The 24,717-nt window shown below is 39.0% G+C and overlaps 2 protein-coding genes across 2 annotated transcripts; one reads left to right on the forward strand and one right to left on the reverse strand.

Annotated features, from left to right (window-relative positions):
• The first annotated feature begins 788 nt into the window (after positions 1-788).
• Positions 789-19,884, forward strand: stat6 (signal transducer and activator of transcription 6, interleukin-4 induced). Its single transcript, XM_068326228.1, has 20 exons — positions 789-1,321; positions 4,270-4,415; positions 4,506-4,650; positions 5,008-5,088; positions 5,761-5,932; positions 7,651-7,751; positions 8,495-8,643; positions 9,040-9,156; positions 9,351-9,518; positions 12,379-12,466; positions 12,558-12,680; positions 12,988-13,080; positions 14,768-14,971; positions 15,054-15,148; positions 15,249-15,382; positions 16,300-16,449; positions 16,541-16,598; positions 16,701-16,778; positions 18,259-18,378; positions 18,462-19,884. The coding sequence occupies exons 2-20, from the start codon at positions 4,282-4,284 to the stop codon at positions 18,529-18,531; spliced, it is 2,280 nt and encodes a 759-aa protein (XP_068182329.1). The 5' UTR covers positions 789-1,321; positions 4,270-4,281; the 3' UTR covers positions 18,532-19,884.
• mipa (major intrinsic protein of lens fiber a) lies at positions 19,059-23,771 on the reverse strand. Its single transcript, XM_068326240.1, has 4 exons — positions 23,071-23,771; positions 22,615-22,779; positions 22,413-22,493; positions 19,059-22,323 (listed from the first exon to the last, which is right to left on the reverse strand). Exons 1-4 carry the CDS (start codon positions 23,428-23,430, stop codon positions 22,138-22,140), a joined length of 792 nt encoding a protein of 263 aa, XP_068182341.1. The 5' UTR covers positions 23,431-23,771; the 3' UTR covers positions 19,059-22,137.
• Positions 23,772-24,717: the final 946 nt, after the last annotated feature.

The raw sequence follows: 24,717 nt of genomic DNA on the forward strand, positions 1-24,717 counted from the left end.
CCTTGAGCAAGGCGCCGAGCCCCTTACAAGTTGCTCATTTGGGGAGCACCAATAAAAGGAGCTGCCCACCACTCTACCTCCTCTGCATGCGTACAGGCCCCATGTGTGTGTTTCTTTTCAGGGCCTGTACACACATATATATGCATGATTTGATTTGAACTAACTAGAGTGTGCTACTAATTTCCCTGCGGGGATTATAATCAGTATATAAAATACAAAAAAAGCTCCAAACACTTGAGTGCCCTCTGAGCACCGGCTGTATATAAATGGATGGAAGGATATGACATTCTTTCCCCACTTAAAGACTTTCATGGCAGTCTGGGTAAGAAAGTGGGCCTGCATCTGTGTGTTAAAAAGATTTTAACAGCACACTACTTTCCCATGAGACATTAAGCTCTGTGGGAATGACTAATTTCTTCATTTCAGTTCATTTCAGTTTTATTTCAGTCAAGTAAAGCTATTTGTCAAAAACCAAAACAGAATTAAAAAAAAAAAATCAGGTCTAGATTTTACTCTTTAATCTACAGAAATCAAAAAAATTAAAATAAGTGAACAACTGGAGACAGGGGGTGAGATAGAACTATCAGTTCAATACAGTTCAGTCCTGTGGAGCTGGCTTGAATCTGGTCAGTGTTACCCACTACAGACGGAGAAAACACCGACGGGCGCGTCAGAAGCGCATCCGGCGATACATTCCTGCTCTCAGCAGATACAGTTTCAAATGACTTCCTGGAAGTTTCTCTATCTGGTAAAAATGACTCAACTTGACTCCGCCTACACCGTCTTGAGTCTTAGGACTCCATTCCCTCGCAGTTTCTGGTGAACTGTAAACTAATGTAGATCAAATATGTGTGGACCGTTTGCAGGCCTCCCTGTGTGAAGCGACGTGCGCGTCTGAACCAAAGCAGACGGCACCGACTGAAACAGATCCTATTCGTGCAAACACGTTCACCATCAAGGTCTGATCAGACAGTAACTCGGATTAGATCAGACGGACTGCCTGCTGCATCTGAATTTGAACATTATATCAGGAAATACTGGGCGCTCCTCCGCGTCGCGCGTAACGAGGAAGTAAGCCTAACCTATTTTGTCTGGTGTGGAAAGTTGTGCGAATCCCGTGAGATGATCGACGATCTAAGTTTATTTGTCATCGGTTAAACAAACTTGTTACTACAGTTTTATGAAAGGAGGACGTTTGGAGCTAAGTGATGGGAGCAGGAGATTCTTTGTAGGATATTCGCACTGACGGATCAATAATAATAATAATAATAATAATCAATACTAACACAGGAAGAATAGAAAAATCTACATTTACTTCAAGGTAAGTGTTATATTTGCTTCTTTTATGTCAAATTTATTAAGCCTATAATCTTCGTCTTTTACAGTCAGTGCGTAATGGACTGTCTGCACCCTGTCATAGTTACCAATATACAGTAAAGGATGTATGTCGGCCGAGATTCACTCTAATACAGGCCACTGCAAACGTACTAATATTTAAAAAAAAAGTTCTCTCCTGTGTTAGAAGTGTTATGTCATTCTTATAGTTTCATAGAGTATGTATGTGTATGTGTATGTGTCATCTATCGGCTTTTGTCGACCCTGTCTCTCTCTCTCTGTGCCCCAAATGCTGAAGTTTTTTTTTTTTTCATCATGCGTAAATTATTCGTAGAAATACGAAATAGTTTAATGTTGTTTATGCATATGGTACTAGATATTGCTAGATATTACTAGAAATCCAAGACGATTTAACTTAGTGTGCCATGTTGCAATGTGTGCCAGTCTCAAACACCACACCTACCAGGCCTATCATACCCCAACTGGATGCATCTGTTCTTTGGTCATCATTTGATGATGACATTATTTTTGAAGTTGCATTTGTACTCCGTTAGCAGTTTGAGTGAGCGTTCCCAACACACGAACAGATATGCCGTTCGTGTGTTGGGCTTGAGTTTCCTTCTGTTGAGTTTCTCAATTCAGATTTCATGTAACCAACGTGGGGAGGAGGCAGCAGACGGATGTGCTGCTCTGCAGAATTCATCCTGGAAGGGGACAAGTCTGACAGTGGAAAGTTACAGTCGTGAACTACCACACCGAGAACATCAGCCTCAATTAGATTTTAGGCCATGACTTCATAAAACCTGAATGTGTCACCTACAGTAGAGAGAAAGATTTGGGAGAATGATGACTTCAATCTGACAGGTGAACGGTCCTTGTAACAAGATGCCTGGACTCTGCAGTAGTAGCTCTTATTGGCTGTTTTACCATTAGTGGTTTTTGAGAGATCGCTCTCTTGCCAAGTCATTGGTTCTCTTTTAAAAATGCATCAACTCCTTGGTGTGAATGTTGCCCCTTCACATGACGAACTCCTGAATTCAAACTAAATATATGCACTCAGAAAAAGAGATTCATGGTAGAACGATGTTGATAATTCAATCTAGGATTACAGAGAAACAGTGAGACACTTAATATTGTAAAGTAATGTGACTTCTTGTGAAACAGAATACCATATTGTGTGTGGCACTTAGACTTTAACAGGAAATACACCATTAAGTACTGAAGTCCCACCCGGGAGCCTTGACAGTGGTAGTGATGAGGAGTGGTGCTTCATGTTTGGATGATTTCATGAAGGGGACATCCTATCGGCAAGATTTGGTTGGAGGTGCCAGGTGCCATCTGTTGGGTGGTTTGCAGGATATTTGAACTTTGACAGCCTGCATGTGATTGGCTATGAGAAGAATGTGACCAGGCTATGAAGGGATAAATGAATAACAAGGTACTTAAGCAGGAGGAAAACTTAGCTCATACCTGTAGGTCCAATGTAAAAAGCAAGTATTGTACAAAGATACGGTCTCCCTATTCATACTGTTGCTAAGTTTAAATTCTGATCTGAAGTTTTTCATATTCATCCTGTTCCCATCCTGTTTTCCTTCCTTAGGGGTTGGGATTAGAGTTTGTTGGGTGATTTTTTTCATATCCAGCTCAAAGTTCTGATATTTGAGACTACTTTATGATTTGCAAATGAATTTTACTGCCTGCAGATCACTTACAAAAATTCACAAATATTTAGGGAAGTTTAGTTTATCTAATCCGATTTGGCCTGGAAGATGTAAATAATACTACTGAGATCTCAGCTGTCCACTGGCAGGAAAGAATAATGATGGACCAAGGTCACAGCAAAAATCCCAAAGATCTCTTATGTATGGGTTGTATATCTTTGTGTATCAGTACAAGTACTTTTTGGGTTTTTTTTTAGGGCTGGAATCCACATCTTATCAAGTTATTATTATTAAGACTTATTTTAAGTCAAGCAGGCCCGAAAGAAAAAGATATTATATTTATTATCAGGCAGGACACACAAACACAGATCCTTGCATCTGACGGATTAAACCCACAGTACTGTTATCGCTGTTTAAATAAATAACTGATAAAGATTAGATAGTCATGCAATAATCATTTCTGCCTGGGTTTCAATTCAGGCCTGAGGCCTTTATGCATAGAGTTAACACACCCTCTGCTTGTCTGCATGGTTTTCTTGCTTCCCTTATAATCAAAACACATGCAATATATGTGAATTGTGGTGAGGATGTTGATGGGCATAAATGTGATGTGTCTTAGGTTTAGGTACACCACCCACCAATCCTGCAAAGCATTAGCAGTTCTAGAAAATTGAATTTATGGGTAGTTGGTTCATTGATTGCTCAAGAGTGATGTCTACGTGATTCATAGACTAATTGTTTGAAAATGGAATCATTAATGGCACTAACATCTCACATTGCCTTTTCTGGATATCAAAAAACTTGAAGCAATTGTCTTAATGAATTGGAGGACAATCCAATCGAAAAATGTATTGTGAAATATTTGTTAAATGTGTTTTTAATACTGATACAATGATCACTAAAGGAGTCACTGGCACACAGAACAACCACAATAACTACAAGTGAAAACGATAAAGAGTCTTGAATGTCAATACGTCCCAATAAATAAAAATAAGTCGATATAAAAGCACATAACAAATAAACTTCAAAAGCAGAATGTAAACCACAAACCTGCGTGCTTGATCTTCTTCTTCATCTTTCGGCTTTTCCCTTCAGGGGTCGCCACAGTGAATCAACTGCCTCCATCTAACCCTGTCTTCTGCATCCTCTTCTCTCACACCAGCTACCTTCATGTCCTCTTTCACTACATCCACAAATCTCCCCTTTGTTCTTCCTCTAGGCCTCCTGCCTGGCAGTTCAAAACTCAAACGTGTTTTTCCACTGATTTGTGCAGCCCTGCTTGACCATGGCACAGTGGAACCACATGTCCCACTTGATACCACGTCTGTCTGATGAGACCATCAACAACCTCTATCCTCCGGCTGCCTTCCCTATTGAAGTCAGGCATTTTTTAGCCGAATGGATTGAGAGTCAAAGATGGTATGACACACCTGTTCACATAAAAAAAACAAGTTATATACACATATTGTACATGCATGCACATGTATTTGTATATCTTTGTGCCTACAGGGAAGATCTCTCCATTGAAAAGTTGGAGCAGGAGAGCCAGGCTCAGGCTCTATTGAACCAGATGATTGCCATGCTGCAATCTATTGCCCAGCAGAATGCCAACGTGGTGGACAAAATGAAGCTGATGCAAATCAGCAGGAACATGGTAGGGAGACTTTGTCACACAATGGCTCCCAGACTGTTTACGTTCCTCCACAGATCCCAGAGGCTTCAGTCACATTCTGTCTTCTTTTGACGGTTGAGGTAGAATGCAGATGAATGTCGTTTCTTCAGACTTTTATTCATAGTTGCTAGCAGCTGTAGGTACAAACAACGAGTTGTCATGTGCTATGGAACGCTGTCTCTCATGGCTGGTGTGAGGGCTTCTTGGAAGTGTGTCCAGGGAAGGAAATGGGCACAACTTTTTTTAAGTACTGTACTGATCATATAGGCTTCATAACATATCAGCTATAACAACAGTAAGTGAAGGTACATTCACTTGTGTGATGCGTTTGCTTTACAGATAGTGTTTCAGCAAGAGCCTCTGGGGTTTGGAGTGATGGTCAGGGACATCCTCAGGAAGGAGAGGACTCTACTCAACAAGGTATGATCCAGTTTTACAAATTGTGTTAGTGAAATTTCACTCACAGATTATTTTGTGTAGGTTTGGAGTGTATACCATAGGTAATGAATGACAAGTGTCTGAAACTTTTACAAACGCTGTGTGCCCCATTATTTGCATACAGGTTCCTACTGTATTTCAGTATTTCATGGAAATGAACTTGGTTCCAATTAAACCTTGTCATAGAAAGTTGTAATTTATGACCATGTATTAGTTTCAAATCTCTCCTGTGTGGAAAAGGTTGAAAACCAAAGATTTAAAAAACCCCGACATCCTCCAAAATCAGATAATTTTGTGATGGCTGATACAAAATACTTCACGGAGGCATTGCACATCCTGGTTACATTTCTCAATTCATGGGAATTGAGAATCCTCCAAGTTTAAACAAGAGAAAGAAAGTACAGTCACAAAATTACTCTAGGGTGTTGCAAGTATCCCAATTTTATCCTGTTATATTGTATTTGTGGTTTATTTCTGTTTTTCTTTTCTTTTATGTGATTTCAAGGGTGTAATTTGATTCCACTTGGCATCTCAGGCAGAACATTATTCTGCTTGAAAATCAATATTATGCCTGCCATTTATTTATTTCTAACAGTGGAAGCAAATAATCCATAAGGCATATAACGTGTATGTGGTACTGTTTCATGTCTTTAGTCTCAGCCTCCACCGTACCAACAGTACACAGGAAGCGAATCCTTGTACTCTAACATGCAGGATGTAGATCACCTGGCTCGCAAGGTGCTGGATGTGCAGCACACCCGACAAAAGGTGCACCAGCTGCAAGAAGAGCTCAACTGGGAGAGGGAGACTTATGAAGGTTTTCAAGGTCAGACATTTGCACAATCACACAAATGCAAATTAGCCTCAATACAGAGATCTCTACAAAAACAGGCTCGTTCACATTCACATAGCATCTACATTGTACCACTGGGAATAATAAGTTCCAGAGAGACAAATGGTACTAACATTAATAACTTCCTTAAAACACCAGGATATAAAGTTGTGTTGGTTCTTCTATTGTATGTTAATAATGCTTTGAATTCATTTTCAGCTCAAGTTTCTGAGCTCTTGTCCATCATATTGTTAAATCCAATTCCAATAAGGTTAGACCTCTATGTAAAAGGTTAATAAAAACATCATGGAATACTGAGCCATCCAAATATCTTTGTAGTTTTTTCCTTTTGTAGGATCATGTATTGCACAGAATAGTGAACATCACCTAGATCCTTATTTGTTTAAGTTGCTTGGAAGGAGATTTTTCTCAGAATCGGGAATCAAGTGCGTTAATAACGCTTTCAACCCTGAGCTGAAAAGAAGTAAAATCAAATGATAGACAACAAAGTCTGTAAGTAATTTGATAATCAAGTCAGTATTTTGCAGTGGTTTTATTTTAGGTGGACACTCGTTATGAAGGCTCAACATTCTTTCACATATATTGTTAATGTGTTGTACACATTTGAATTAAAACATTCATGTTTTGGATGGTCTCCCACTGGCCTTCCTTGACCTATCTGCCACTCTGACACTATCTCTCTATCTCTTCAATTTTATATTTCCTTTTCATCCCAGGGCGGCACGGTGGCGCAGTGGTTAGCGCTGCCGCCTCACAACACGGCGGACCCGGGTTCTAGTCCCGCTCTGTGCGGAGTTCGCATGCTCTCCCCGTGTCTGCGTGGGTTCCCTCCGGGTTCTCCGGCTTCCCACCTCCAAAAGCATGCGCTTCAGGTTGATTGGCCGGTCCCAAATTGACCGTAGGAGTGGGTGCGTGTGTGAGTGATTGTTTGTCTCTATGTGGCTCCGCGGTACACTGGCGTCGTGCCCGGAGTGTCTCCCACCTCGCGCCCTGAGACTGCCGGGATAGGCACCGGCTCCCCCGTGACCTGCGTAAGCGGATTAAGCGGGTTACGAAAATGACTGACTGACTGATTTTTCATCCCAACTGGCCTCTAGTGTGATTCAGTACTAAATAAATAAAGATGTCTTGACATGACATCAGTTGCGTAAAACTAAACTGCCATTCCCACTTAGTGAGAATTCAGTGTGAACAACTGAACGCTTGGTGAGTCCTGCGTCACAATCAGAATAAGAGTGAACAATGAATGGCCAATGAGCAGTTGAAATATAAACCTTTGTCATCCTTCTTTCTTTTCTGACTCTTTTCATAAGAAGCATGAGCTTTTTTGTTTAACTCCTCCAGATTTATTGTTCCATTTTCTGAACTGCTTATCAATTTATATTAAGGTTGACAGGGAGAGCTGGAGCCGATCCCAGTGCACAAGTCTGTACAAATCACTAATTTAACGGAGGGTTACATAAAGAAAAATAACCAGTCACACTCACATTCCTGCCCACAGAAATGTAAATGTGACTTCACCTGTATATCACCTACATATCAAACGTACTAACTCAAGAAAAGTTCCAGGCAAATTTTATCCCAAAACATTCTTGCTGTAAGGCAACAGTGCTACCCACTGCACCATCCTGCTAACTTGTGAATAAACAGTGGACTCTCATTTTCAAAAGTTTTCTTTGTATTGTATGCAGGTCAGATTCAACAGAATGGACTGGATCCCACAAAGTCAGATGTCAAGAAATTAGAGAACCACATCCAGCAGCTGGAGTACAACCTGAAAGCAATGTTCACGGTGGGGTTTTTTTTTTTCTGTCACTAAGTACTAATAACTATATTACATTAAATGTATGGATGGATGGATGGATGGATGGAAATAATTATGTTATGGTACTAAAACAGTGCATCCAACAGCTGGATTTGACTTATGGACAGCTGATCATGGAAAACAACATAACACTGTTCAATTTAAACAAAAGCTAAAACAGTTTGGTCCAATAGTAAGGAATACAGTAGTTCAGTCAAAATTTTAAATTCATGTAGATTCCTCAGTATGACAAGTATTCAGTAAAATATTTAATATCAATTTAAACCAAATAGATTGAGGTTTTAAAATGTTGTGCACACACAATCAAAGACTGGTATGCAACAAAATAAGTGGGATTTTACAAATGTTATTGACAAAAATATCTTGTGCTGTTATTTATTGCTGTCTTTGGGACAATATTCTTTTTTTATGTGGTGGTACATGGTGTGTATTGACACACATCCATCTGTGTGTTCTCTAAAACTCCTTAACCGTTTGGTTGGGAGGATATTTCTTGTGAATTAGACTGTTCTTGCGGGTCCTGAAACGGCTTTAACTGATTAGCGTTCTAATTTCTTCCTAAAATTAAAATAGGTACCCAGGCTTGGTGGCTTGAATGCTGCTCTCTCTGTCTCTTCTTCATCTGCCTCACTCGTCTACTGGTCCCCCGGCTCAAAGGGTGTAAATCTGCCAATGGTCTGTTTTATGTATTTGGACGATGGTTGTTGCAGAAGCGTGTCCAGTTGCTGAAGGAGAGTGTGGACTGTCTGGACCAGTGTCAGACTCAACTGATCAGCAGGCTGAAAGCTTGGAGGCGGGAACAGCACAGGGCTACCATCGGACATCCCTTTGACGATAACCTCAATCCTCTGCAGACCTGGTGAGATTCACCTTATTCCACCCGGTATTTTTTGGTCAGATGTTATTCTGTCCTCGGAAAAGCATGTTTTGCAAAGCAATAATAGAATAAAATGTCCAAATTAATGTCCAAATTAACTAATTCATAATTGAGTTACTGTTTCACAAATACAGCTCAACAGGTCAAGATTAGAGTTTCATAAGCCTCTCTTTTAATAATGTTTTTTAATGTTAAATGTTTTTTAATAATTAGCCATGATTCCCTCATTCCTTTCTGCAGTCTGTAGTCTCAGTCATTGCAATGCAGTATGTATGATATTGTTGGTAAAAAATACTTGAGGTCAGTTTTTCTGACTTCAGGTATTTTTACTTCAACTTTCATCCTCACATTATCTCTGTGTTTATATATTCCTGTTAGGTGTGAGCAGCTGCTTGAGGTGAATGGAAAACTGAGACAGGAATTGATGCTGATTGGTGAACCAATCCCAAAGCTACAGGAAAGCCTGGAGCAACTTCTGCAGGTTCTGATTAAAAGGTAGAGATTTTTAAAAAAAAAAGATTTCCTTTTCTATTTATGTTATACAGCTCAGAGTAAAGCAAATTTAATTCACTCAAATCTTTCCTTTTCAATTGAATCATGCAGAGCAGTATAATTATCTCATTTAATGTACAGTATCTTTCAGAGCAGAAATCAGGTTTCCTTACTTTTCAATTGCTTGTTTCGTTTAGCTCACTTGTAGTAGACAAGCAGCCGCCTCAAGTCATTAAGACTCAGTCAAAGTTCTCCACCACTGTGCGATATCTGCTGGGCGAGAAAGTAGCTCCCGGGAAACCGGTGGTATTGAAGGCACAAATCATTAATGAACTGCAAGCCAGGAGTCTCGGAGGTTTACCCAGGTGAGTAATACTGTAAAAACAACATATGATAAGCATAATCACATGCTGATATTGTTACCTCTCCCAAGGATATGTTCATTGTTTAGTTTCCAGGAGACTTGCACAAAAACTATTTGATTTACGTAATAAAATGTTTCAGGAGTGTTAGGCATATGATTTGGGAGAGCCCAATAAATTTTGGAGTGGATCAATGAAATGCAGTCGATGGCACAAAGATGTGAGGATTACCATGCAGCAGCTCTATTTCCTGCTCAGACAACCAGATTGATTGCCTTTAACTTTGTCTTTCTTCGCATGTTTTGAATCACAAGGGTTGTGAATAATGTCTGTTCAAAACACAACTAAACTACAGTAGTGTCTTCCTCGGTGCATTATCTCTTCCACTTGTTTTTCTCTTGTGCTTCCTGCTAGAGCGCCTCCTGGAGGTCGTTGTTTAAGACGCAGCGTTCAAAGCCTGTGAAAAAAGGAGCGGCTTGTAATCTGGAATTTGTGTTCTTTAACATTTCGATTTTTGACTTAAATCAAGGAAAAATATTTCATGACATTTTTAGATATACCTGTATTTACTTAATAGAAAAACTGATGTTACTTTTTTAAAATTAGAAATTTCTTCTCCTTTAGAGACACAGAGAAAATACTTCATACCATTGTTACTTCTAGGTTAGACTACTGTTATTTTATGCTATCAGGCTGTTCAAGATCCTGTATTAGGATTTTACGATAAGCTCAAAATCCGGCTGTCCGCTTGCTAACTCATACTGGGAGGAGAGAACACTTTTCTCCAGTCCTGGCATCCTTGCATTGGCTCCCAGTAAAATCTAGAATAAAATTCAAGATCTTCATGATTACATGCAAAGCACTTCACTCTGAGGCTCTGTTTTACATTGAGGATCTCCTCAGGGCTCTTTGCTCTGAGGGTACAGCAATCCTCCCAGTTGACCACTCAGAGAACATCAAATTCGAAAGCCAGATGCTGACCAATATAATCAGTAATCTGTAGTTTGTAGTCTGTAGTGCTAATGTAAATTGTATATTGTTGATAATATAATATATGTTAATGTTTATCATATGTGAATATGTATATTTCATGTGAAATATGTTAATATGTATGTGTTATTTAAGTATAGTATGTATGACACCCACCCCCTAACCCCCCCCGCCACCACGATCGTATAAATTTCCCCATTGTGGGACTATAAAGGATTATCTTATTTTACAGGATTTTTGCCAACGCGTCAGGTCTGTAAGAGTAGAATGGGAGGCAGAAGTTCAGCACTGTGGCACCTTTACTCAGAATGATCTCCTGGCCCTGGTCCAGGGGGCAGACACCCTTAGCTAATTACCAGTAGATTCAAAACCTTCTCTGACAAAGCCTTAGGAACAGCATATATTTCGTCTGATAAGCTGCTATAGCTGCAGGCTGCAGAGAGTATTTCTCTCCTGTTAGAGAAAATTACATCAATTACTTTAGGAGCTTCTGTTATTTCTCTTTCTTTCCTTTTCTTACTCATACAACATTGAACCTTAGCATGCTTGCAAAATACCGCCACCATCTATGTGCTTCTGCTTCACAGGTGAGGAACAATATTGAAGAGAACAACCTAGGAGCAGTGAACGCAGCCTAAAAATTAGGGTTGAGCCGGATACTCGTTTCGTATGAGTATCCGGTACGGATAACGCATTTTTGACGAATACGAGTACGATACGAAGAGAACCCGTTAATTCTCGTGATCGGACTGAAGGAAAATAATCCTGACTGTTTTCACGCTCTGTAATTGGCCAGTCACACATACCTCCCGCCCCTCCCTGCAGACTGCACTTAGAGAGGAGTTTGTCCCTGTCCCACTCTTCGGCACACGCAGACATTTACTGATCCCTCTGTTAGTGGCTCCACTGTTCCTCACATCTTTCTTCTTAGGTTTTCTTCAGTTTGCCTCTATTTCGGTGTTTGGTTACCTGGTGAACTTTCTTGTTGTTGTTTTTTTTGTTGCACATACACAGTGCATTTATCCACCGTCTCTACTCGTCTTTTTTTTTTTTTACCTGTTTGTCCTAAACTCTGTTCAAATTAATAATTCTATGCTTTATAAATATTTTAACTGAGACATAGCACACATACACACACACACACTCACTCACTCACTCACTCACTCACTCACTCACCGCAATCAACATTGTTTAACCATATGTGAAAAAAAATGGCAAGAACATTAAGTGCTAAAAATAAATAATTGAAAAAAAAACAACAACCCCAGTTTGATTATAAAAAAAAATTAAACTGAAAAAGAAGGTAAAAAAATTAAAAGTTTTGTTAAGTATGACAATTCTTGTTCACGCATACTTTGTAGTTGATAATTTCCTATTGCATGGACTTCATTAATGCATTTTGTGTTTACTCGTTCTATATACAGGTATAGTTCCTTTACTATTGTAAAGGAACTACTTCCGGTTTAAGCCCCACCCTTTCCGAGTACAGATAGGGATACAGATAATCTAGTTGGTTGAACAGATACAGATAGTGGTGTACTCGCTCATCCCTACTAAAAATCCCCTCCTCACTTCATCAGCTCTATCTGGCTGAACTGGCACTCTATCTCTTTCTCTCTTTCTCATACCCTGTCCCTACCTACATTGTATTTCCTCTCCACCCAAATGGTCAAGGCGTATGACCGCCCTCCAGAGTCTTGATCCTGCCCGGAATATTTTCCTCAGTGACAGTCCCCCCCCCGTCACTGTCGCTTATGCTTGCTCTAGAGGGTTGTGTTAGGTTTCTCTGTCTGTAAAAGTCCTTCGAAATGTCTGTTGATGTTATAAAAGTTTATTTATTGATTGATGCTGAAACTCGCCATTTTTTTTGCAGTGATAATGTCGGGGAACTGATCAACAACACAGCCATTCTGGAGCACAACACATCCAGTAGGAGCACATGTGCCACTTTCAGGAATATGGTATGTACTGCTTTGGATTTCTCAGTCTAGATTTTTTCAACATTTATGCTTGTTCACAAATTCTTATTAAAATCCAATTTTGGTTTAACAGTCAATCAAGAAGATCAAGAGAGCAGACAGAAAGGGTTCAGAGTCTGTAACAGAGGAAAAATTTGCTCTGCTGTTTTCAACAGACATCACCATTACAGGCTGTGACACTCCCTACCATATTCAGGTTTGACCCTACTTTATTCTTCTGTCTACTCTTTAACTGGGCGTTACATCCTTTCGCATAATGACACAATAGATTTCACCTTTGAGATAATGTGGTTATTTCCTGTACTACACTGTAAGGGACACAGTTTTCTTCAAACTTCTGTGAAGTTCATTAGAATGCTTCCAGTGCAAAATGTCTACAGCAATGACACACTGAGCTGGAAGAAATGTCATTAGGTGCAACTGTTATTTTAAATTTGTTTCCAGGTTACATGCTGAAAAGAAATAGACCTATCAATAATTTTAGATTCATGTCATTCATATAGATGATCTCACTGCCGTTGGTTGTCATTGTCCACGGTAGTCAAGACAGCAATGCTTTGGCAACAGTTGTATGGGACTGTGCCTTTTCTGAGGCAGTAAGTATCTCATTGTTCTTCCTTTTATTCTTTTTTTTTTGGGCCTGTTTTTGTTTTTTCCTGCTTTTATTTTCATGTGCATTCAGTTTTTCTGGTTATCAGTGATGCAGTTTGAGAATACGGTCTTAAGTAATGAAGTTCAACCATGATCACTGAGAACCACCAAATTCATGGGCTTTTCTGCATCTTTATCAGACAGAATGTGCCTTTGCTTTTAAATATAACGCTTAGTGAAAGAGCCAATCTTGGATATTTGTTCTTTGTGGGAATTAAAGGACATTCCTGACAACTTCCAGTTTGAGGGCAAGGCAATGCTATCTGCATAGTCATATCTCTGTTAATATATTTCAGTCAGGAGAAAATACAGAGGTGAATAATTGAGTAACAGTATAGTAAAGTAATATAAAATTTACCATGAAAAAAAGTAGTGTAGTCTTTGACATTCAGTCCTGGCAGGAAGTAGCTCACCAAAAAAAACATCCAATGTATTAGTTCTGTCCGATGTGAAGGAGAGTTCCCCATGACGCCTAGACAGTGGTGATGATGACCTTTGTACAACTTCTTAGAAAGTAGTCCTGGGAGTTGTAGTTGCAGATGTAGTTGGAGGTGGTCAGGTGTCAGTGGTTAAAGTGGTGGAATTGGTTGGGGATCTTACCATATTGATATAACAGCTGAAGCACAGAAGAGTCAGTTTGGAGATGTTTGAACCAACACAATACCTTTAATTGTGTTAAGTTGCAGAAATTGTGTAGGTTCTCAGTCATTCAGGTTGTGGTAAATCAAGAAGATCAAAAATGAATTGACTGGACTTGCTTTGGGTTGGTTGAAGTTTAACCAACTTCAAGCAAGTCCAATTTGCTCTTCTTGAGGGTCAGACATTACAGGTCATTCAAGTTTTTACATTGTTAAGAAACGACAAAGTTTGCAAAAATGATTAGTTTCACCTTGTTACATTGATAAATTTAATTGTGTATAATCTGCATAATGATTGCTTAGAGACAAACTGAATAAGTCAAGTTTGTCATTATAGAAGCATATTTCATTGGGGAGAATACATTGGGTAGCAATCAAACATTTTTTCCTGGAAGTTGATGATTTAGAAACAGAAAAAATTAGCAAGAACAGGGATTGAGCAACTTTCACAAGCATCTCCAATACTGTCAGTCTTGGTGTTTGTGGTTTGTAGTTGTTAGTAGCAACCTAAGCTTAGGTGACTGTTACTTTAATAGATCAGTGGGGGGGATTATTAGGTGCACATATTCAACTGCTTGTGAACACAGATTTAGAGCTGGCCAATCACATGGCAGCGACTCAGTCCATTTTAGCATGTGGACATGTCAACATAACCACTACAGTCCAGACCGACTATAAGAATGGGGTAGAAAGGGGATTTAAATACTTTGAACATGGTTGTTTTGCCAGATGGACTGGTCTGAATATTTTTAAAAAATGTTGATCTCCTGTGATCTTCATGCACTCTTTCACTTTTCTAGGGACTAAAAAATTGGTCCATAAAAAGATTCAGTGAGTGGCTGGTCACTTGTTTATAATGTTTTTACAATACCTAACTACTAAAACAAAACTAACACTAACTAATATCTTTTGTTATTTCTGTTTTTCCTCTCTGTTTCTGTTAAATTTTTCTGACATTACTCTGTCTGACCAGCCTCTGTGACACTGTCAACAGGATAGAGTGCCATTCGTAGTACCGGAGCGTGTGCCCTGGAGGCTGATGCACAACACTCTCAATAGCAAATTTACCTCCGAAGTAAATACAAATCACAATCTGGATCAGTACAATCAGCATTTCTTGGCTCAGAAGATATTTGGCAAGCCAGACTTTGCTGATGACTTCAGTAACATGATGGTTTCCTGGGTCCAGTTTAACAAGGTAACACCAGGTGTTTGTCCTTGCACTGACAAACAGAGGCTGATACACACAGCATATCTTTCATTACCATTTATTCTTATAGGAGGTTCTTCCTGGTCGACAATTTACTTTTTGGCAGTGGTTTGAGGGAGTGATTGAGCTGACCAAGAAGCATTTGAAGACCTACTGGAGTGAAGGGTGAGGAGACACCCCTTCTAATATATGAGAAAATATGACATACCTTCTTAAGTATGGTAATACTGTACTAACAAGTGTGTACAATATTATACCCCTCTAGGTTGATATTTGGTTTTATTGGGAAGCAGCATTTACACCTGATTCTCAAAGACAGACCCAATGGGACATTCTTGTTACGCTTTAGCGACTCTGAAATTGGAGGCATCACCATTGCATATGTGTCTGCAGCTGACAGTGAGTGGTTTTAAGTCTGTAAGTTAAATATATATTTTAAATTTATTTGGGCTTCTGAATGGTGATTGTGGAGTATTTATTTTTTTCTTTAAGTTTCATTGAGCCCACAGAGAAAGACTGAGTTGCATCCACATGTTATGAACACAACACACCATACACACTTAGCTGTGACTTCTCAACTACAGGTCAGGTGGAGATAGTTAGCCTAGATCTCTAAGTGACTAAGATTGCAACGTTTTTACTGTGTGATTCTGATTTGGTATGGCTTGGCATGATTGGTATCGTTAGCTTTTCTGATGTTCATTCTTAATAATGGAATGGTACCTCTTCAGGTAGATGTCATGAAAAACTGCCTTGGCGTAGTCTTTAATTCAACACACACCCTGTCTGTCCTTCCTCAATATAGCACAGACGTGGTTCATTTAGGTTGGTTTTTGAATGTGTTGGCCATTGTGTTTTGTAGGAAGGTAAAACACTATATATTTAACATTTTTTAATAGGTTGTTGTTCATTGCACCTGAAATGCTTTTATCAGAACTGAATTTTTGAAAAATAAGCAGAATAAATAAAAGGCTTTACAAGATGATCCTTTACTTATCTCCCATAGGGTTCATTTTGCTGTTTCAGCAGAATAACAAATTATATAATTGCAGACATAAAGCCAAATGTAAAAAAGAAAATAGATATTTTAATGGGTATAAAGTAAAAGTAAGAATAGAATAGAGTAGAATACTAACTATGACAGAACAATTAGATTTTAATTGCGAAGGAGGAAAAGAGAACAGTGCAGCACATACAGTACAAAATATTAGTGTCATTCTTTAAAAGCTAACATAACAAGCAAAGCAACAGTGTTGTGATCTTGTATCCTCCCTCTTTCTCATGCATAAACATTCATAAACATTTATTCATCCTAGATGGCGGACAGAAAATCCAGAACATTCAGCCCTTCACCAAGAAAGATCTTGAAATCCGTAGCCTTGGTGACCGAATCATGGACATCACTGACATTACGTACCTTTATCCTGAATTTCCCAAACATGAAGTTTTCAAAAAATTCTTCTCAGGTAATGAGCTTCATCCACAGACTCAGCTTTATGCTCACTTCAAGTGAGAACAAGATATTGAAGTTCTTGTTTTTCTTTTTGATTGAAACAGAGCCTCAACCATCCTGCATAGGTTACATACCTGTGTCTCTGCACACAAAAGTCGGCACGTAAGGAGCTGTTTTAAAATAAACAAAATAATACAAATACGTTTCAACTAATTTTGAGAAGAATGGAATAATAAGGAGAATATTTCATGTTTGTGTGTGCAGGGAAGCTGGTTCTACAGCACACTCAGCTCCTAGTCCGGCACCTCTCGCTGGGAGCCCACACAATACTTGTTTCCACACGTGAGTGTCCTTCTACCCATTTGTTCCTCTGGTTATTTTCATGCCATCCAACTCACCTCCTGTCATTCATGCGGCCAGGTGTTGACCTTTACCTGCTGTTACCCAAAAATCCTCCACAACTAGCAATATTTACACTCTCTTATGCCTATATATTTATCCCTCCAGGGTGACTTCTGGATAGACTGAGGTAGTTGACAATAGTAATAATAATAATAATAATAATAGTATTAATAATTATTATTATTATTTAAAAACTGTTAATTTAAAATACATATTTATACCAACGTTTTGCTTTTTGATTCAAAAATAAATTCTTATATAGCATTTTATCACATATTTTGGTTGAAAGGGACCTTGGGACTGTTAAGGAAATATGACTTATGTTGTAAACGGAGACATACCAAAACAACTCTTGTACCCCAATACTCAAATATAACATGAATATTCCTCTGCCTGTTTGACAGTATTTACTTTGTGTGTCAGTCTAGTTTTGCCGTGAAACAAGGGCTTCTGATAATTTACAGTACATTTGTGTTAGGTGACATATTTCAAGCTGAAATTGCACTGTAACAGTGAGCAATCATGGTAATTGTTGGACTTCAACAAAAAAATGAAGGTCCTTAAACGTATAAAAGCCACAAATTCAGGTATTTCAGTGTTATTTTTTCATCTGTAAAAATCATATTTATACGTCACTCAGTTCAACACATAGCTCTTCGAATGCCCAACAGTCCCTTTTATCATTTTTATAATGACCAACCTCAAATTCAATGGCCTCCAGGGTTCTGTTAAAGTGGGAAAAAGATCTACTACTTTATCCAGTTCTTTTGACAAATGTCCAACCCTTCCACCCAGTTTCATGGTAATCAATCTCATGGTTTGTTTCTAATTTACAAAAATGAATCTAAAACTCCTGTCCTAAACCTAAAGAATAGAGCCGTTGCTAAATTACATTATCTAGACCCATTATTCAGTTAAATGGTTTCATCCTATGCGACATTCCGAGCTTTCTTTTCATTTAATCTCAATACGTCAGTTAGGTTATGCATAATATGCAAAAGTGGTGAAAACAAATCTTATTCTTGCAGTGTTAAGGATAAATCCAGACAACAGTTTGTCTGTAATCCTGCTAGCAGATTACAAACAGTGTGTATATTTTGTAGACACTCTGAACATTTTACCTCTTGTTTTACATGCAATACATTATACCTAAGTGTTTCAGATTTCAGACAATGTCAGAAACAGGTCAGAGTAAATGATGAGGCCTTGGATTTCTTATTATTTGTTACACACACACACACACACACACACACGCACACGCACACGCACACACACACACACACACACACACACACACATATAAATATTAATAGATTCTTAATTCCATTGATTTGTGTTAAGTTTGTGTCTCACATTGTTACTGGTGTTTAATAAAGGTTCCTATTGATACTACTCCTGTCCCTTCTTATTTTTTTTGCAGGCATCAGTTCCAGCAATCATTCAGCCCACAAGAGCCTATCTCTCAAGACATAATGGAAAATGTATCAGATTCCACTGTGGAGTTCAATCAATTTTCTCCTGGTGTCTTCAGTGACCAAATGTAGGTATTCCATCAAGATTTAAACTTGTAGAAAAACACTTTACACCATGTTCAAATAACACTCTATATGCATGTCTGTGCAGAAGTCCCACAGGTAATAGCATGGATCTAGATTTTGACACTCTTCTCCAGACACTGAGTCCTGAGGATTAGGCTTCCCATCAGTGTGCACACCAATTTGAGACTGCCACCTAACTGGCAAACTTCGGTCCATCACTGTTACTATCCACCAATAGCCTCATGTACTTTTGAAGAAAGAATTTTGGGAGACTATTTGGATTTCTGTTGGACTCAAGGTGAGCAGAGCTGTGTGAAAGCAGGAAATCATACAACACAAAGTACAAATGGGATTAAACCGGATTGTAAAGTTTTGTCTATTCTCTCTATCCACCTTCATAATAGGTGTTTTTCTGATGGTTTTGATAATGTGAATTTATTGTCTTGGATGTTTATACCGTCCTCGGTGCATGTAAATGATCACTAGTAGACCGTGCAATTGTACGACCAAACATGGAGATTGTGATTGATGTTGTAATTGTATCCAATGCGTCTTTCAAGTGTTTCCCAATTGTATATAAAGTAAAACAAGCCACTGCCATAGTATGTTATATCTATCTCACAGTAACATATTTTCCATAATAAATGACTCTTGAAATATTTGTGTGGCACAATAGAAATAAGGGAACAGTGAGCTTTTACATTAATTCTGGCTGTGATAGTAGTGATGATGATATTGGCGGGAATTCTCTTTATATCCATGTGTAAATACTCATTTTTGTGTATTTTTTGTTATATGTAATAATTTTAATGCATGTTTCTGGTTGTCAATCTTTGATTTTTGGAGTAAATTTAAAAAAAAAATCATATTCAACTCTTAGTTAGCATGTCACTTTTAGCCTCAAGAGATGTTAGGTCTAAAACTAATAATAATATATGACAAATGTAAACGATAACTAATATATTTTATGCATTGTTCCTTGATTCTTAATTGGGAATTCTCAAATTTAATTCAACTAAATTGATATATGCTGTTTGAAACCTTGCATAACATTAATCAGCAAGCTAAAGTAATTGAGTGTTTTTACCATTTAAAACATTGTCAGACATACAGTTAAAAATGAATAAATGCAATTAAACAACAAAATAAAAAGCAATTAGAATTGTAATCCAACAGAACTATTGCTGATAAAAGATACAATATCTTCATTTTTGGTGGGCTTTAAATTTAATTTTGGTCTGAGTTTATCTGTTTTATTCTCTTCTGGCCGCATATTAAAGACACAATTTCCATATAAATTAAGCCCTGATTTTGTGAGAAGCTTTGCACTTCCATCACTGTCAACAGTGTGCATATAACAATGCAGTGATGTGTTGAATGAACTACAGTACATTGAATTTATGTTTGCCACATGATACTCTTTTATATCACTGTGAATGGATGATCTTCTATCTGCATCGATGAAAAAATCTGTTCTAAAAATATAAAGCTTTTTTAGAGGAAATTCATTACAAGAAATGAAGTGTGAGTGATATCAAATTTTGTTGCTTTACTGTGTGTGTGGAATATGTCCAAAAAACAGCTGCATAGCTGAATCATAACCTCTTTTATCAGAAATCTTTTTTCGGAACATGCAAATGTGTGGAACCACACATTTGCATGTTCTACATTTGCATGTTCTAGAGTTTCTACAAACATTACAAAAGAAAACAGACAAGAAAATTTTTGTTTTTCAGATTTTTTTTGACATAAAAAAACAATGAATCAGTGGCATTGAGATTGGAAAGGTATGCCTGGAAAAAAAGGCTGTCTATTGTCCATCAACCAAGGAGGACACATTGCATAACTAGCATCTTGTATTTCCTATCCATCCAGTTTCAGTAAACATAAACTGTGTTTAAAAAAAGAAAACTTTACACTGTACATGACAATTTTTTTTCCAATAGAACACAACTACTACTTTTAACATGTCACTAAAATGTAAATTCTACTCAACCACTGTCAGGGAAATCACACCAAAAAAAAAAAAATGTAGAGAAAGCAGAAGGAATCAGTTTGCAGGCGTGATTCAATAACCTGTTGACAAGCCAACACATTAGCGCCCTATCCCTTCCCTCCATACCAGCAGCATTAGATGTCATGAGAGCACAACTGATGACTGCAATGTTAACAAAGGAGGAGGTAGGGTGAATGAAGGAGAGATGAATGAGAGAGGGGACTGCAGGACAGTGTTAAGCTTCAACATCACTGAAGTTCATTCTCTCTTTTGCAGATTGCTTAAAAATAAATGTATACAATTATCACCCTGTACAAAAACAGGAAAGCTTTCAGTTGCCTCACAGTGACCTTCTCGTAGCCCACAGGAAACAGGCAGATGCTTGCCTGAGTAAATGATCCCAGTCCCAAAGAGCCAACGAGGTTAGCGCAGAAAAGAGAAAGCATTAAGGTGATTACCAACACCAGCAACAAGCCACTACACCTCATGCACTCATTTCCAACCTCCAGTTGATGGAACAAAGACCCATCAGTTGAGTCAAACACAATTCAATTAGAAAACACTTGTTCCCCATGACAGCTTGTCGGGTACATAATTTGGTTTTTCCATGATAGACACTCAAAAGTAAAAGCAAACCAACTGTCCCACACCTGTACATTAATCTGCGATAAGCACTGTGTTCAAGCAAATCTCATGTCAGACAGTCATTTAAAATGTGATCCTGCATATCCCTGTTTGAAAAGCAACAGAAATAGATTTGGGGGAAGTTATACCTTTTTAATGTTTATTATTGTAACTTTGTGGAAGACTGAGCACAGAAATGACCAGATTGTTTGGATTTTATGTTTGTTTCAATATATATATAACTGTGTGGGGTTGTGTACTTCATTAGATGAGAAACAGACTCCAAATTAAAGAAATCTGACTTTGAACCAAAAACATGAATTATTTAATCTGATGGGGGATCTCTCTGAACATGGGATCTGCTGAGTTTTTGCAGTGTCTCTGAGGGTGTGGAAATTACCACGTCTTTTCGTAAATACACTTCTATGATAGAAAAAGATTCATGTTACAGACAAATGATTTTGGCAATGAAAAGTAAACAAGATCTGTTAAAACAAGCACATTCATGCACAGAGGCATGCATGCATATTCACTCACAGAGACAGAAACATCCACTCATACATACCAATGAAAAAAGTGAGCCAATAAAAATTGGTAATATACAAGACATACTGTACATGTAGTTTACCCAGAAGTTCATTATACAGAACAAAGGCAAAGATCACACTGGATCAAAAATGGAAAAGCATGCAGAAGTCCACTGCACTACTGTAGCTTCACTCTTAGCAGACTACAAAATAGTGGAACAAAGTGAAAAAAAGAAGAAGCCCCTGTCCTGAGAGATTTTAGCCACCTGGTCAGCCAGGCAGGACTGATTCCCCATACCACAGGGTGTTTCCTCAAGTGGTTTGTCCTCTTCTAACCCTCCATTTTTGTCAGTCTAAGGGGGAGAAGGAGGAGGAGATGTAAGAAGCGTTGGTGGAGGTGAAATGGGGAAAGAAGGTCAGGGCTGTGGATGCAATTTCACTGTAATTCAGTAGGTCCAGTTCTGTATGCTGAACAGTAACAATAAAGAAGCTTGGGATCTGTGTTGGGAAGGGAGGTGGTATGTTTGTAGAAATGTTGAGGATGGACCATAAACTGAGGGTGCAGCCTAAGGAGGGAGAGATCAGGGTCAGAAAGCCAGTCTTCCTCTCCAAGCTTATAGGGCTTGTGTCTTGAGCTCGATGGGCTCTCCCCTGATCTCCTGCTGGCCCTCAGCCTCTGGGGGACGGGTGCCCTTCAGTGTGGCGAGCCTCTCAGAGAGGCCTCGCATGCGAGGGAATAGCATGAAGTCATACAGCAGAGCACCAATGGCACCACCAATCATGGGACCCACCCAGTACACCTGAAAACACCACAAGTAGATTGTGTTCATTTGTGATTAACATAGTTAAGATTTGTAGTAGAAAATATCAGTGCATGTGATCATCTTACCCAGTGGTTAACAAAATTCCTGAAAAAGACAGCAGGGGCGAATGACCTTGCTGGGTTCATCCCCGCTCCAGTGTAGTACATCTGAGTCAAAGACAGAGGGTGGTTTAGATTTAAGACAAAGAAAATATATATTTGGGATGATGCAATGGCTAGATCTGAACAATGAAAGAATATCAAATCTATATCTCCCTTGAAGTCATACCCCGAGAAGATGACCCATGAGCACAGAAAAGCCAATGGCCAAAGCAGCAGAGCCCAGACGTCCATTTCGTCTCTCATCAGTCACAGCAAAGATGCAGACAACAAGCTGCAAGGTGAGGAAGACCTCCATGGTGGTGGCCATGCCCAGACTGATGCCAGGCTGGAGCTGAGAGACAGCAGAGGGTAACACTGATGATAGTCTTGTGAATGGGTACTGCTTACTGTACATAAAACATATGGAGACTGTTCACAATTTATACATTTTTGTATATTTTTGAATGGCCTTTTAAGATCTGCCAGCCTTTAGATCAATATTTGGTTTTCAAAACAGTTATGTTTTATGTTCATATAATACTTGTATGTTATGTAATATATGGGTAATTATTGCAATTCATCTGAAAATCATAGCAGTATAGGAGTCTTGTTTGGTCTGTACCAGTGTGTTGTGCCATCTTACCGTGTTGAGGGCTAGGTTTCCTCTCATGTTGGTAGGTGTGACCCCGTAGAGCACAGCAGCACCTGCCAGGGCGCCGAGACATTGGGCCACGATGTAGAAGAAAGCCCGAAACAGGGACATTTGGGAGCCGATCAGGTAGGCAAAGGTAACAGCTGGGTTAATGTGTCCTCCACTGATATGGCCGATGGACTGGATGAGGGTGGCAGCTGCCAGCCCAAAGCAAAAGGCAACATGGAGAACATTATGGGGCCCTGTCGTCCAACGGAGGGCTGCCCCCAATCCAAAGAATACAAAGAACATTGTGCCGTAGAACTCTGCGAACACCGCCCGCCAGAAAGACATGGACCTAAACTCCCACATTGTGGCAAAATTTCACAAAGCAACCTCTAAGCAATGGAGGGATGAAAAGTCAACAAAAAACACCAACTAATAAACTAAAAGAAGATCCAAAATTATAACCTCAAAACAGCAAATTACCACTGTTGCCCTCAAACAGAAACTACCTCTCTAAACCTAAATCCAACAACACGTAAACTGATCTACATTTATCTCAAGCCACCACGAAAAGGTTGCTGCTCTGCTGTCTGTCATAGAGAGCTCCTCAGTGGAGCAAAACGCCAGTCTCTGAGCATCTATGTGCCAACCCCACCGGTTGTTAGTAGAAGAACATGGATTGACAAACGTTAAGCATGCCCTGCAGACATTCAGCCTCTTTACCAGGGCAGGAATTCAGAGAGCTTTTTATAACACCCCAGGGTCACAACAGCCTAACAGAGACCAGGGGAGGGGCTAGCGTACCATACCACTAATCTACACAAAATTATTTAACCCCTCTCATGCCTTCTGTCATTGCAGAAATTACACTTAATATAAAGTAATAGGTTGCAACTTTATTTTGCACTGCCATTATATTTTTAACGGAATAAAGCTCCAACAGTACAACTTACAACAATACATCAGTTTAAGGGGTGCTTTTGAACTATTCTCCCTGTAGCCAAGACGTATGGCAAATACAGGAATGGAGAATGTGACGAGTTGCTGCTTGGGGAATTCTCAACAGGCCTGTTGAAACTATAGGGTAAACAAATAAGCAGAAAATGCACATAATAATATCCCAGTCTGAAAAGTCACTGGGATCATGGCCACGTGGAAGGAGGAACCTGTCACCTAGAAAAAAGGAAGTGACTTAGGGGGTTTCCCTGGTTTCAATGATTTCATTTTTTTCCACTCCACTTCCACTCAGTACCCATAGTTTTGTTTTATAATCATTTTAAAAGCAGTTACTCAATTTTTTTCTCGTGCTGTGGGCTTTACAAATTAAGTTCAAAACAGAACCGATCATGCAGTTTCACGTTTTTGTGTGTGTTTGTGTGTGTGTGTATGTGTGTGCGTGCGCGCTAGTGGGTTTGGAGGCTCAAGATAGATAAAGCAATGGAAAATCCATGGTTGGATAGCAGGAGGGAAGAGCAGGCCTGGCATTGAGCTTCTGCACTAGAACATCCTGCTGACAGGGGCAGCCAGAGCGAGATGGCCGCAGTCCTCTGAAAGGATTATGCTGACATCAGTGCTTTTCTCCTTTCATGCATGGAAACAACATGCTTGCATTAACAGTTTCTGTTGGTTTCTATGGTCTGTTTGTCTTGCCAT

The sequence above is a fragment of the Antennarius striatus genome, chromosome 2 (genome assembly GCF_040054535.1).
Source record: "Antennarius striatus isolate MH-2024 chromosome 2, ASM4005453v1, whole genome shotgun sequence".
Taxonomy (NCBI): Eukaryota; Metazoa; Chordata; class Actinopteri; order Lophiiformes; family Antennariidae; genus Antennarius; species Antennarius striatus.